Raw genomic sequence first — 15,075 nt, forward strand, 5'->3', positions numbered from 1 at the left:
ACGTTGTTAGGCCTATATTAGCCCCTGTGCTTTAGTCCCCCCCCCAAAAATGTGTATGTATTGGCACAAGCCGTGAATAGCTTTTTATATTATATATGTTTGCCACCCCCACCCCCCAGTAAAGACTTAGCCTCCCTATCCATTCATCTCTATTTATGCTCTTGCTAACACAGAAGGCTTAATGTGGTCAGTTTAGCTAACAGAGAAGGGCTACGTCCATTTCAATCAGCAGGACAGCAGGGCGCAGCACTTCAGCTCTCCACAGTGCAATGACCTTCCATAACAAGGCAATAAAACCTCGTTTCAACACCACTGTCACGAATATGGCATCTAAGCCCATAGCAGTTCATTCTGGTTTAAAATTAAAAAAAAAGTTTTTTTTTCTGCGCAGTAATGTAGTCCTATGACCCTCTATTTGTAACTCCATTAAAATTATACCGGCACTTGTTTCAAACGCAAGGCTAAGCTGTGTAATGCCTGCTTTAGGCTACTTCAACAGGGAACCAATTAATGTTGTATTTTTTGCATTTTTGTCCTTAAGAACAATTTACTTGCAAAACATTCTGCTAAAATAATGAGGAAAAACGACAACAACAATAAACAAGGATCAGCTTCCCTTTTTGATGTGCCACCGCCATTTGTTGCAGCGCCACTTAGTGGACGGAGGTTGCATTTGATTTTTGTAATGGCAATTTGTGGTTGGTCCTCCTATAGCTCGGGGGGCCTCTTCCATGGTAAGAGTGAAGCATACAGATGACATGCTGGTGTCTCACATCATAACAAAACAGCATGACCAGCTTGGTCCAGTCCTACAGACTCGTTGCAAACTATTTGCCTGGTCACCCTCAACTATGTGCCAAGGGTTTCTGGTTTTGACATTCCTGTTGCAGACAAATATGTTCATTTTATTAAGTTTAGCAATATAAAGCTCAAACCCCACCCTTCATTTTTAACCAGATTGAAACGATTAATTATTTTCAGTCTTTCCAAATGGAGACAGTTTGTAAATACCCCGAACCACAAAGCTTTGTGGGTTTGAGTGAACTAGGCATAATTAAAATACAACTTGGCGTCGCTTGAAACAGCCACCAGCCACAACTATTAAAATGGCTACGTTCTCAACACCAGAGTGAGGTCACTCTCTCTGGGCAACCTCAAGTCATGAGGAGCCTCCTGCTCCACCATTTTGGGTCTGTTTACCTCTTTTCTGGTCAGGAAATGTTTTCAGTTGTTGACTGAGGGTACACAGTGGCGAGCCTGAAATATCTTTCCCAGTTGAATCAGTCCTCCCAGTCCTCTTTCCCAGTTGAATCAGTGTGGGTAGCTGAAGCCACCAAATAACTTTGTTGCCGCAGTGGAAACTTGCATATTGGAAATAGAGTTAAAAACTCATAAATGCAGGGAAAATAAGTTATTAATGTGAAATGGGAACGATTAGACATAAAGCAGCGACGCAAACATGCTCTGACTTCTCACGGATTCGCCAGATCCCTTCATTTTCTTGCGTATTCGATAACCCCAACCCAGGAAAACAACCACACATCATCAAATCATTCAAATCATGCAAAGGACTGATATGCTGACAGTTGTTGCGAATATTGGCTGTTTATTACAATGGAGACCAATAGAAATCCATAGCTTAATAGACTGCGCTTCTTCAGATGGTGAGAGTCACAGACACCGCTCTGTGGCCAAGGATTTAGATTCTACAACTATGAGATTTCGACACAAAGCTATGATCGAATGAGAAAAGAGAGACTGTGTAGTGAAACAAACACCACACCTTGGAACAAAGACCATTCCTAAACGAGCACGTCCCATATTAACATTGCCTATACGTAGTAACCTTGCAAGATAATGTTTACGTTTATTTGTATTATACACTATACCAGTGTTTCTCAGCCTAGCCCTCTGGGATCCCCAGATGGTGCAGGTTTTTGCTCCCTCACAGTTCCCTGCCAGACAATCCACATTTTTGCTCCCTGCCAGCTGGTCTTGGGGTCCCCAAGGACCGAGTTCAGAAACACTGAACTGTTCCTTCATACTCAACGCCCCTTTTGCATGTGTGCATTTCCCCTCCCGGTCCATAGACATGCTATTGGGCATATAGGTGACTCGCTTTTACCCATATTGTGTGACTGAGTGTGTGAGTTCTCGTCCCGCAAACGGCAGGCATCCCGTCCTGGGTACATCTGCCTTATGCTTCATGGGATGGACTCCAGGCCAAAGCTGTGACCCTCTACTGATTAAACAGCTACAGGAGATGGGCAGATGGATTTATATGAGAGTTTGCTGAATTCCATATAGCGTATATGTATTTGTCGTTGATCTGATCGCTCTTTCCCTGAACTGTCACCTGCAATATGCATCATCTGTGAAGAATACAAATTGCAGACAGTCCCGGAGGCAGGTTTTTGTGTACTTAACAGCTAAATAGACAGCTGGTTAGACATGACTGCATGAGCTATAGCAAGCCAAGTCACAGTACCATGCTTACGGAAGCAGGGTGACAGCGACAAGGTGACAACCCCACTGTGGCAGTACCAGATTTCAGCCCTGGGGGGGCCACAGGAAGATCTTTTAGCCAGGAAGACATGAATGAATACATACTAAAGAAGTGATAAATTATAAAGATATCTACTTTAATTTCTTTGCAAATCACATATTTAATTTTCTTAATGACAAAGAGCATGGAATGCACGTACATTTGATGACTTTTTGTAAGAAAATACTGTAAAGAAAAAGAATTTCATTTCTATAATTTTACAAAACGAATCACACAGCTACATAAAATCTACTCCATGTACAATCAGTTATGTAATTCAAGCTATAAATTACTTTTTTTTTTTTTCTCTAATAAGCGCTTTGTGACACTGTGAACGGACTTTAAAGCAATAACAGTTAAATGGAATAAAAGCGATTAGACCAGTATTGCTATCGGCGCCAGCCTGAGAATAGGAAGACAGAGTATTGCTCGTCTGACTGGCACTTTTTACGGCGTCCCTTTGGTGACGCGGGGTCACCTTGCTGAGCTGAGGGATGCTCGGTCTCCATGGCAACCCGGGATCCCGCTCCCCGTGCCGGGACGGGGGCTTGTGAGTGACACCGCTCCACACCGTCCTCTTGCTGAGGACAAGTGTGACATACATCACAATAAATAAGAAGGTGTGGGGGGCTTTAATAAGGGTCGGGCAGGATAAACCAACATAGGTGCTTCCCGCAGTAAGAAACCCACTGTACCCGTCAAGAGGCCTTCAGTAGTAAACAGGAAGTAAACAGGAAGCCTGAAAAATCATCCCTCGCTCAGCCACATTTTAGCAAGAGAACCTGGAGTGCAACAGTTACCCACAATTCTCTTTACCCGCAACGATATTGACAAGAACCTCCGCAAAGACGCAAAAAAAAAAACACCAAAAAACCGTGAGTGAGCTACAGAAGGTCTAAACATATAGATGGCTCTTTGTGAAGAAGGACAGACGCTGAATAAAAATACTCTCACCATAGGGAAAGCATTCACCCATCTCGAAGGAATAAATTAAAGGACACCGACATGCAGCCGAATGATTCTTGCGAAGTGCACTGCGTTATATTTCCCAGGATTTACCCCAACAGATGAAGCCCGTTGTTCGGCGGCCATTCATTTTTGTTATGTTCCGGTCAGATTGTAGAATAGCAATGCCCGTCTCTTCCCTTTCTGTGTGAGCTTTAGGCACTTAAGAGGCTGAAAGACGGCCAATTAAATGCGATAAAAAGTAAGTGGAGCTCTACTAGGGTTGTGGCTGCAACTACAGTTTTCAGTTTTTAGCAGGCAGTGGACACTTTCCCCCACTCGGATATCACTCTCCCTTTTGCGATGGTTGATAACGTTTTGAAACTTGTGACGACTTAAGGAATAACTATAGATGTGCTATAATTATTTGGCAGAAAACAAACTCCCATTCCAGAGATATAGCTTCAATCTGTGACCCTCTGTAGAGCAGTGACTCTGCTCCTTCACATGTGATGTAGAGCAGAGACTCTGCTCCTGCACATATAGTAAAGAGTGGTGACTCTGGCCCTTTACACACAGTGTAAAGCAGTGACACTTCCCCAAATATGTTATAAAGCGCAGCGACTCTTCCCTTGTACTTGTAGTGTGGAGCAGCAACCCTGGCACAGTACATGTAGGAAAGAGTAATGACTCTGCCCCAGTACACATAGTGCAGTGCAGTGACTCTGCTCCAGTACACATAGTGTAGTGCAGTGACTCTGCCCCTATACACACAGTGTAGTGCAGTGACCCTGCCCCAATACACATAGTGTAGTGCAGTGACTCTGCCCCTGTACACACAGTGTAGTGAAGTGACTCTGCCCCAGTACACATAGTGTAGTGCAGTGACTCTGCCCCTGTACACACAGTGTAGTGAAGTGACTCTGCCCCAGTACACATAGTGTAGTGCAGTGACTCTGCCCCTGTACACACAGTGTAGTGAAGTGACTCTGCCCCAGTACACATAGTGTAGTGCAGTGACTCTGCCCCTGTACATGTGGCAAAGAGCAGTGACTCTCCCTCGATACCATATTATTTGGATCCAAAAATCAAAAAAGAAGACGGAAAGTCTTTGGACCCCTAAACTGAGCTGAAAGGGCTCTCAAGTTTCTGCTTGGTGACACAAAAGCATTTGAAATCTTTCACTGTGGAAACGCATTAAGTTAAGAAAATCACATATAAAGACCATTCAGAGTCATAGCATTTCTTTGTTTGCTTTGTGGAATTCTTTCCTTGAAGTTAAACCACAACGCATGCCTTCATACAAGATGGCAGTGGTTAAATCTTGAACAATTTTGTACAATTCTAACTATTCTACACATTTCTTTGGTTGGGGGTTTATAAGATACAACCCCCCCTCCAAATTTTTCAGCAAGCCACAGTCATTACCTGCTTAAATTCAAGATTTATCCGCTGCGAAATTATTGCAAAAAATCAACACTGCAATCCAGGAGAAAACCGACTAAGAATCAGCTTCCCAGTCTCTCTCGCTCCCTCTGTTTTCATTAACCGGTGATTAATTTTGCTTAGATGTATTAAAGCAACAGTAAGTTACTTTTCATACATTCTTTCAACTGTAAACAAAATAAAGATGGATCAGATCAGAAGAATCAAATGGTTCAGAAAATATCTTGTCTCATTACTATTGTTAATAAGTTATAAAATCAAAATCTGAAAAAAATCACCTTGTTTACAGTAAAAAATCCTATACTAACTTTTAGAAACCTTAAGAACAGATATGTTATGTCTATAAATAACTTTACAAATATACATGTTAATTAGTCAAACTTTTTTGAAATATTTCAAAGGCTTAAATGTATATATGATCACAACAGTGTATCCTAGACTGCAATGCTCTAATTTTAAAATGACATATTTCAAATGTATACTTCTCATAAGTCCACTGATACTTTTAGAAATATGATACATAGTTTCTTTTATATATTTACAATACAAACTTTCTGATAAAATACTAGACAATTAATTTACCCCTGTTTATAGACTGTGGCACTCAGAGTTTCTGCTTTCTCCGTGGGATTCGCTCTGTCGTGTTGTTTTGTTCTAAAACTGGCGCATAGCGTCTGGGTGATTTTATTAAGGAGATGGCGCCTCTATCCTTTATGTCCTTCCTCAGCCAAGAGCTGCTTGGGTGAAGGAAAACAGACGTGGGAGACCTAGCTAAGCTGTGACACAAGGCTAGACTCTCCTCATTCATGCGGAGAGCTCCAAGCTCGTTACCAGTGAATCTGAGCATCAGAAACACATCCTTGTACTTTCCACCCTGTCCTCTGTTCTAGTTTAGGCACGGAATGGCTTCAGTGTAATCGGTCAGGGTCTGGGGAAACACGCGAGGAGACAGGAATCTTAATTCTGAGCTTGGAAGACGAGCTCCTTCAAAAGCGACGTCTGGTGCCTTTCTATGGAGAGATGTGGAGGGATCCACAAGGCCGAGAAGGTAGGGGAGCTGCAAGAAGTGTGACGGCGACCGCCGAACCAGCGGGTGGGTGCAGGTGCTGGCGGGCAGCACTAGGGGGCGCTGTGGAGGAGTCTATGTCCTGAGGGCACCATTGCTCTGGTGATGCTTGGGGAGACATGGCTCCTCCGGCAGAGAGTCATGGGCAAACACAGAGTCATCCCCGGAGGAACAGGAGCTGCTGGAGTCCGGGCAGGCGGGGGAGTATTGCTCGAAGGGCACCGATAGGTCCAGGTAGTCCTGTGAGAAAGCAGCAGGTCTAGAATCACCTCGCGGGCAGGCAGGGGAACCACAGTGACAGAAATACGCAAGTCACACACACCGACATTCAGAAATCTCAGGTCTGAACCTACTGCACGACGACTGGCTTCCCGGTAAAGACATTTTGGCACCTCCATGTTCAATATTTGAACAGCTTATTGCTTAAATACACAACAGTCTGACACACCTTATGTTCGTTTAATAATTTTAGAGGCAACACTCTGTGTGTGTTAGGGATCACGGAAAGCTTTCTGCCAGCCGTGGGCTTTGTACATGCTGGCTTTGCAAGCAACACGTTAATCGGGAGCTTTGTACGTAAGTTTTGTGTCCCCAAAATACATTAAACACGCGAGGAACGATTTTACCTTGGAGAAGAACTCATTCCCAGCGAGGCTTTACTTTTAGAAATCGAAAATATCGATTTTCATTTTTGATATTTCTGACAGATGCACACCTGCTGTTCAGTCTTTACTTTCAGCAAATCCATGCATCTCACGTACTCCTGAGGTCCGGGCAGCAGACATACTTAAAAAATAACAACTCAATACATTAACAGTGTTTCTCCTGATAACCACAGCCACTCACATTTGCATTTAAAACATTCTTATTTACATACCGGCAAACCCCTAATTTAAATGAATCCTGGCAGTTTATGGTGATCATACACTTTGGATTAGACTTGTACCATTTTTTTTTTTAAACATTTCAAAATGGCGGCACAATGATCATTTATTTTATTTCATGAATTGTGCAGGTGCAGTGATAACTGCCGCTGATGTCGGTTATTAAATCCGACAGAGGCTACAGAGGCCTTCGAGAGCCGGAATAAGGAGACGGTCATCATGTTGACAAAAGTAAATGGGAACAGTGGAGGACACAGTAGCTGAGGGACGCCTAATGGTTTTGTAGAAGTGTCAGATACCATCAGCTGTATGAGTATGTGTATGTGAATGCCATCCCACAGCAGGCAAAGGTCTTCCAGTTAACAAAACCAGAGGTGGAAAGTTCAAGGTCCAGCAAGTACAAATCCAGACCAGGATTTTGTCTCAACCAACCAGTTGAGCACTGAGTGTGACTGTGACTCTTTATACGTAACTGGTTGGTTGAAATAAAATCTCGATCTGGATTTGTACTTGCTGGACCTGAACTTTCTAGACCCGAACAAAACAACCCATCAGATACCTAAGTGATGGTCAATACGGATCCAGAAAGACTGGAGTGTACAAGCTCACCCAGAAAAAATGAGCTGCACCGCATGAATTGTGGGAGAATATGTTTATATACTGGTTTCCTGTTCACAGTGTTCCCCTGTCATGTGCCTAATGGTGCCTGGGACAGACTCCAACCCCCCTCCCCGCACCCCCCACCCTGTTACCTTTACCGGGATATGCGCTGGACACTGCATAGATGTGCATATGTCTGTATACACCATCTGTATTTTTATTTTTAAAAATCAACTCACGCAACACTTGTTCGCTGCACTAAGCGCTGTGGCTCTTGTGGCGCCAGCAGATTCTCGCCGCTACACTAATTGGGTGTTAATGCACCATACGGCCGCTATATTTTCGCTGTGTTTCCGGTCTTTTTCTTAAAAACCGGCGGCTGGACTGCAAATACACAAAAACTAGTGCAACACTAAAATAATCATCATAATCCACATTCTTTATAATCTTCTGCGCTGAACATTTAACATACTTAAGGTACGGCCCAGCAATTTATAGTAACTATTTATTTAGGATTCATAACTCAAGCAGGTTGGGTGATGTAACTGGGAGGCAGAACCTCAGAGCCCATTTTAGAACTTTAAAATTAAACTTCAGGATCGGCAGCCGTGGTCTCTTACCACCGTCTCTGTTCATAGCTTAATTAGACAGTAGGATTTATATCAGCTTACACAGTGGGATAATTAACACAGACAGATAGGAAGGAAGCACAAAGTAAAGAGATGCATTACGGCGGAAGATCAAGGAGGAATTTTTGGGGAATATGGCACAGATTTTAATGAAGTGCAAAAGAGGGCCAGCAGGGCTTATAATAAGCAAGGAGTTCTGGTTATAGAACCCATGCACTTAGCTGGACCGGAGACGTCGCTAAGCTGAGGTGAACCCGGAGCGTCTGAGAGGTGACCATGAGGCCTGGGGAGGGAGTGTCGACGGCTGAATAAATCTGACAGCTGGGCATGAGATGTTCAAGCGGAAGCACTGGCCATCAGGGGGTCGTTGTCAACCGTGTGCCAACGGTACTAGTTGTCAAGCAGCAGGACACCACAGAAAGCAGAAGACATGTTTTTTAGAATCAAGTGGTCATTAGGTGCCCGTGAGTGACTTACGTCAGCGGAGGCCATGGAGAGGACGCGGTCGTGGTCTTCCACCAGCTGCTTGAAGGTAGGTCTCTGCAGGGGCACGGCGTGCCAACACTCCCTCATGATCATGTACCTGCAGGGGGCGACATGTCCACCTTTAGCACCTGCGCGGCGTCCTTCTCTGTCCCGTTTATTGGACGGGTGGCTGTGGTTATGTGAGGCCACTCACAGCTCGTGGGTGCAGTTGGCCGGCTTCTCCATACGGTGTCCGTCCTTCAGCAGCTTGAAGAGCTCCTCCACTGGGATGCCTGGGTAGGGCGAGCCCCCCAGCGTGAAGATCTCCCACAGTAACACTCCGTAGGACCAGCTGTGGAGGAGAAGAGCCACTTGTCGTTACCCAGAATGCTCAGCCAGAATGGCCCCTTCGTGAGCCCAGCTCTCTACTCCAGCGGCACCAATTCTTCATGCATGTTGGAGGAAATTGGACTTCTCATTAGTTTACTGTCATCCCATCTGCGATGCACCCCAGCCTAAAGCCCTGTGCTGCCTGGGATTGGCTCCAAGCCCCCCCCCCCTTCCTGTGATCAGAATAAGTAGTTGGAAGATGGATGGATGGACGAGTTGGCCAGGTCACTAACTGCTCACTCTCGTTGGTCTGTTCTGAGTTATTTTGCATAGTGAGCATCTAATGTTTAATTAAAAAAAGATGGGTAATGCGCATTCATCACAGTTTAATGTCGGCTTTTGAGATACACTATTGCAGTATATGTTTCGGCTGAATAATCAGCGTTTCTGTAACAAAAGGAAACCGGGGAAGATGCATCGGATCTGCAGGCGCGTGAAGAGGACCGGGGCGGGGGGGTGGCAGGGAGGAGAGACCCAGTTAAATCAAAATGATAAACGGGAGGATAGAACAGGCCCTGTGCACGTCCGTTTGCACGTCGGTACACTCTGGGACGGTGAAATAATCCTATTTACAGTTTTTCCTTTTCTGCCGTGACCTGGGACAGCCTGTGGGGATGTGAGCAGGGGGGGGGGGGGTCGCTGGCATAAGCACCAGGGCAGCCGGCCCCAGCCCAAACTCACACATCGCTCTGGTGCGTGTAGACCCGGTCGAACAGAGCTTCCGGAGCCATCCATTTCACAGGCAGCCGACCCTGAGACGAAACAAAAATCGGGGAGGCCTGGGTCAACAGCTTTGCAATGGCCAGTGGCACCAGCTTAACCCCATTCGCCATCATCTTCCACAGGCCAGTGAGCACGCCCACAATAAGACACACATTACCACATGAACACCACCACCGGAGGTTAATAATTGATACTTTATTGATCCCCTGTAGGGAAATTATTTTTATGCCTCCCTCAACTTGCTCTTTGCGGAGTAAGTTGACTGCGAAGGGCAGCCACCCGTAGTGGCGCCCAGGGAGCTGGGGGTTAAGGACCCGCAGACGTGCTGAGGCTGGGTTCGAACCTGCGACCTTCTGATTACAAGGACACAGGCCCTGAGCCACACGCTGCCCCAAATAATGGAAGGACACTGACCCTATTGTTTCATGTGGGCCACTTTTAACTGCATATTTTATCCACATGGATACCCTGGGGGGGGGCAGCACGTGACAGAGGGTCTTAAATACGTAAAATCATATGTGAAATTGGGCAGGAAGGGCCTAGAAGTACGGTTCTGATGCTACTCATGTACTTTTCTTTAGTATACGTGGGTGAGTGATGTGGTGAGTTTTCTTTACCTGTTATAAAATTGTTGAATTTGGCCTAAGTGTCCACCTACAGTCATCTTTACACTATTAAGATGGGTGCTGCCTCTTCCCAATTTTGGAGCACTGTACTTTTTGATGAATGTTGAATTTCCGCCCTGTTTTCGGATACACTGGTCAGTATTATCAGTTTCTAGCTGAATGCATGGAAATCGACTCACGTTCGTTGTCTTTTTGTAGTAGTCGATGTTGTGCACGTCCCGGGCCAGACCGAAATCTGCGATTTTCATAACGTTGTCCTCTGTCACAAGGACGTTCCTGGCTGCCAGGTCTCTGTGAATGCACTGTTGAGACAGGAGATAAAGAGGTTATATCTAATAAAATCCAATATAAGATTAAAAGCATTAATCTTCTTTGAGCTCCTTCAAACACAGAACGCTGCACTCATTCAGTACCTCGTAGATAAGTATATTTCTTTTATAAATCATAATTTCAAAATTCAGAGATTTCAAAATCCCAGGGCCAGCAGAGTGATGTCACTGTTGGGCCCTTGATCAAGGCTTTTAACCCCCAATTGTTCCTGGAACTAAACGATAATTTAAAATTGTGATTTCACCCATCCACCCGCCCTTAACGTAGCACACCAACCCAGCATTGAAAATAATGACATACAACCAATGCTGGGCATTTCTGGCTCAGGAACTACAAATCCAGACCAAGATTTAGTTTCTTCTTCCAGTTCAGTATAAAGCCAGTTGAGTATAAAGCCAGTTGAGTATAAAGAGTCACAGTCACAGAATACTCAACTTGTTGGTAGAAACAAAATTTTGGTCTGGATTTGTAGTTCCTGAACCAGAAATGGCCAACACTGAATACCACTGATGCATATCTCTAGGGGCATACAGACCTTCTGAGAGGCCAGGTACTCCATCCCTCTAGCCACCTGATAGGCACAGGATACTAGATCCTTGAAGGTGAGCTGCTCATGGGGTGTCTTGCAGGTGTCGAAAGAGTAGTCCATGCCAGGCGGTCTGCGTGCCCGCAGATACTCCCTAAGATTCCCCTTGGCAGCAAACTCCACCAGCACGTACAGGGGGCCTGGATAAGGGTGAAATGCAGGACAGCAGGGAGATGAAGACCAAATACATTCGAGGGACCACACCACCGTGAAGCTCCGGTTTTGGTATAATGGTTTCCAAGAAAGCTCTTTCAGATCCATGGGAAACATCACTTAGGTGTCTCCTTGAATGTGGTTGTCTTGGTAGCTGCACTTCCTGCTACAGCTGGCTTACTTCTTGGCTTCTGATCCCATTGAGAAAGAGACCAAAATCGACCAAAAACTAGGAGGGCATTTCAGATGGGATTATGCTCATATTTCACATGCGAGTGAAACAGTCGTCGTGAAAGATGACTTCACACCACACAGTCTTTTTGTAGTCTGAGGTCTCCTTCTCTGTGTAATGTGTTTGAGCGTGTTATCTGGTATGTGCACCTACTGGCCTTAGGAGGAGGCTCCGTCAGCAGGTGAAAACCGTCGCCCTTACCGTCCTGAGTGCAGGCTCCCAGAAGGTTGATGATGTTTTTGTGCTTTCCGATCATCTTCATCATCTCCATCTCCGACACCAGATCTGACAGGTCTTTGTCAGTGGCGTCATCTGGAAAAGACATCCCCGGGGGGGGGCAGACAAAACGATAAACCCTACTGTTCACTTTAGCGCCTCTACGAACATGTAGAAATGCAGACAAGAAACCACAGAAAAGCTCAGCTGCACGAAACAAATAGAAGAACCTCCAACCAAAGGACCACAAGGATCTCATTCTCTTCATTTGGAATTTGCACTGATGCATTGTGGTTATTATTATTAGGAGCACAGGCATATGACATTAGCAAGGAAATTCTATTATATCTGATTAAGATGCTGCGCATGGAACAGCTATCATTTACTGAATGGTTCAGCAGTCACAACATGTCAAAGCATCATAGTGGATTAGAGATTAATTCTTTGATCGACTGGTATAGCAGTAGATAGGAGCCTAGAAATCTGGCAAAAGGCCTTTCTAGATATTGCTCTAATTTTACTAGAGGGCCTCATTCTACTCTGGGGAATAAAAGATTCTTCATGAATAATTCAGATTCCTGATTAAATGACTCATAAAGGTGCTTAGCCTATTGGAATTTAAAAGAGACCTACTTGTTTGACTTTAGTCCACACTGACTGGACCTTGTAAATCCTCTGCTGGAGGTTAAGTGTAGCCTCTGATTTTCATGCTCATTAATAAGCTCCCTAAGTCTCGTAAACTGTCTGCTCTGACACCCACCTTTCAGCATCTTCACAGCAACTGTCAGGGGCTTGTTGGGTTTCTCCTTGTCAATCCCAATAGCCTCGGCCATGACCACCTGCCCAAAGCAGCCCTCGCCCAGTGGTTTCCCTAGTGTTAGCCTGAAAAGAGGGACCAGACCAAAGCAATTGAGCATGGATCCCTTGAGCTCCAGTCCATTGGCTACACAATACTGTATCTCATAGTATAACTGCCTTAGATCAGTGTTTCCCAATCCAGTCCTTCGGGACCTGCAGATAGTCTATGTTTTTTGGGAGCTGGGAGGGAGAAATAACATGCATTGTCTGGGAGGGAGCTGGGAGGGAGCAAAAACATGCACTGTCTGGGAGGGAGCTGGGAGGGAGCAAAAACATGCACTGTCTATGTGGGAGCTGGGAGGGAGCAAAAACATGTACTGTCTATGTGGGAGCTGGGAGGGAGAAAAAACATGCACTGTCTGGGAGGGAGCTGGGAGGGAGCAAAAACATGCACTGTCTATGTGGGAGCTGGGAGGGAGAAAAAACATGCACTGTCTGGGAGGGAGCTGGGAGGGAGCAAAAACATGCACTGTCTATGTGGGAGCTGGGAGGGAGAAAAAACATGCACTGTTTGGGTGGGAGCTGGGAGGGAGCAAAAACATGCACTGTCTATGTGGGAGCTGGGAGGGAGAAAAAACATGCACTGTCTGGGAGGGAGCTGGGAGGGAGCAAAAACATGCACTGTCTGGCGGTCCCTGAGGACCGGATTGGGAATTACTACCTTAGATCATCAGGCCAGCCAGGGACATGGAGCACGAAATTCTTGCCCAGGACGAAGAAACATTACGTAAAGGAACTGGCCGTTTTTACCAGAATAGGTTTGCATAATTACCCTATTCTCGCCTTACCTGTTTCGGGGAAACTCCCATTTAGGATCCGCGGGGAGCTCCAGTTCTGACACGTTGGCTAGCATTGGTCCATCACTGGATGACAGACGGGCAATCCTGACCAATGGGGTGTTGGAATTCATGGACGAGTTGGACTCCAAGGACACCTGCTTGGGTGTAAGAAAAAGATACTGTTCTATAATCTGAAAAACGCAGCTAGATACAGAGCCTGAAATAGTGTAGGAGTTAGGGTGGGAACCTATGTGGATGTAATATGCTTTCAACTGCATATTATCAAATTTATATTAAGTTTGTGCCTAGAGGAATATTAGCATAAAGCTTAAAAATCACCTCATGCTCATGAGTGTAAGCTACATACAAACAGACCGATAGAGTCGCCTGCGATTCGGCGCAGATTCCCCACTGGGCCGTTCTTCTGTTAGGGATGCCTGGGGAGTCTTGCACAATCACTCGAGGTGTTCAGATACGGACATGTTCCCTTACCTGCCTTATCTCCCACAACGCCCTGTCAGAGATGCCCCTGTGGAGCCTAGCAAACCAAACAAGCCTCCGAAAGAGCGAGCTTTCCCACCACACCTTGGATTCTGTGTCAGGTGTTACATCACTCATCTCAAGGAGCCACACATGCAGTAATAATTCTGCTAATGTACTAAAACCAGAAGGAATTTACCCTGAAGGGGCTCATACCATGAAGTACATGTTTGCACTGGTGGAGGGTCAAAAACTATGAAAACATAAGCAGGAAACCACATCCAGCCCCTTGCCCAGAATGGTGATTGTAATACCTTGTTTTTCAGCACCTGTGGTGCTGATGTTTGGGAGGATGCTTAATTCGTATCACTTTCTCTGTTAATGAATTTACTTGATGTCATAAGTGCACTTGAGTATGTGAGTAGAGTTCATGCTTACATTGTTTGTTTGGGATCAGGTCAAAGGTGTGGAACTAGCACGCATGTGCGAACCTTGTGTCTATCAAGAGAGAACCGGCAAGATGTGCCTCACGCAGAATGTGCCGGGCCGTAGGGTGGGGGATTGAATGTCAAGGAACCTTGTATCTACTTTCTGTTACCTGTCTCTTGAGAGGGAACTTCGAGAGCTTCTGCACAGGAGGGCTGGGCAGCGTCTTCTGCGTGGACATCCTCATGCGGCACAGGATGACGATGACCACGGTGAGGATGAAGAGCACACAGCCGGTGACGTAGATCAGGATGTCGGCGTAGTCGTCATCCTTATCAATCTCATCCATGGCTGCCGGGGGCAGAGTTCAAGGCAAACCTCCGTCACTTTCCAAAAACTCCATCAGATCAGTCAACAAGAATGAAAGAGTCTATTCTGCATGGATGCTCAACATACTTTGTATGACTTTAATAATGGAGAGGAATAGTTAAAAATAGTACTCTTTGTACCCAGCCGTACATATTTGGTGTCCCTATACCATTTACAGAAACAAAGAGAATTTTAAAAGTACATACCGATTCATTTTTGTTCATTATATTTGGTCTGTTAAATACAATTAAACTCAGTATTGCTCGGTGAGAATAAACATCGCTCAACTTGATATCTCATGTGGTTTCACTTTCACTCCGAGATTCA

The 15,075-nt window shown here is 45.3% G+C and overlaps 1 protein-coding gene across 5 annotated transcripts in view; it reads right to left on the reverse strand.

Moving 5' to 3' along the window:
- Positions 1-2,621: 2,621 nt before the first annotated feature.
- fgfr3 (fibroblast growth factor receptor 3) overlaps positions 2,622-15,075 on the reverse strand; it is a 42,395-nt gene continuing 29,941 nt past the window's right edge. For 4 of the 5 annotated variants that reach the window (XM_048995590.1, XM_048995593.1, XM_048995592.1 and 1 more), the window contains exons 9-18: positions 14,552-14,730; positions 13,483-13,631; positions 12,597-12,718; positions 11,822-11,932; positions 11,185-11,375; positions 10,499-10,621; positions 9,652-9,722; positions 8,795-8,932; positions 8,593-8,698; positions 2,622-6,242 (exon numbers count right to left, since the gene is read on the reverse strand). In XM_048995590.1, coding sequence (XP_048851547.1) covers positions 6,078-6,242; positions 8,593-8,698; positions 8,795-8,932; positions 9,652-9,722; positions 10,499-10,621; positions 11,185-11,375; positions 11,822-11,932; positions 12,597-12,718; positions 13,483-13,631; positions 14,552-14,730 — 1,355 coding nt within the window. In that variant the 3' untranslated portion in view covers positions 2,622-6,077. The remainder of the gene's footprint in view (positions 6,243-8,592; positions 8,699-8,794; positions 8,933-9,651; positions 9,723-10,498; positions 10,622-11,184; positions 11,376-11,821; positions 11,933-12,596; positions 12,719-13,482; positions 13,632-14,551; positions 14,731-15,075) is intronic. The other variant, XM_048995591.1, reaches the window with a different exon arrangement.

The sequence above is a fragment of the Brienomyrus brachyistius genome, chromosome 25 (genome assembly GCF_023856365.1).
Source record: "Brienomyrus brachyistius isolate T26 chromosome 25, BBRACH_0.4, whole genome shotgun sequence".
Classification (NCBI taxonomy): domain Eukaryota; kingdom Metazoa; phylum Chordata; class Actinopteri; order Osteoglossiformes; family Mormyridae; genus Brienomyrus; species Brienomyrus brachyistius.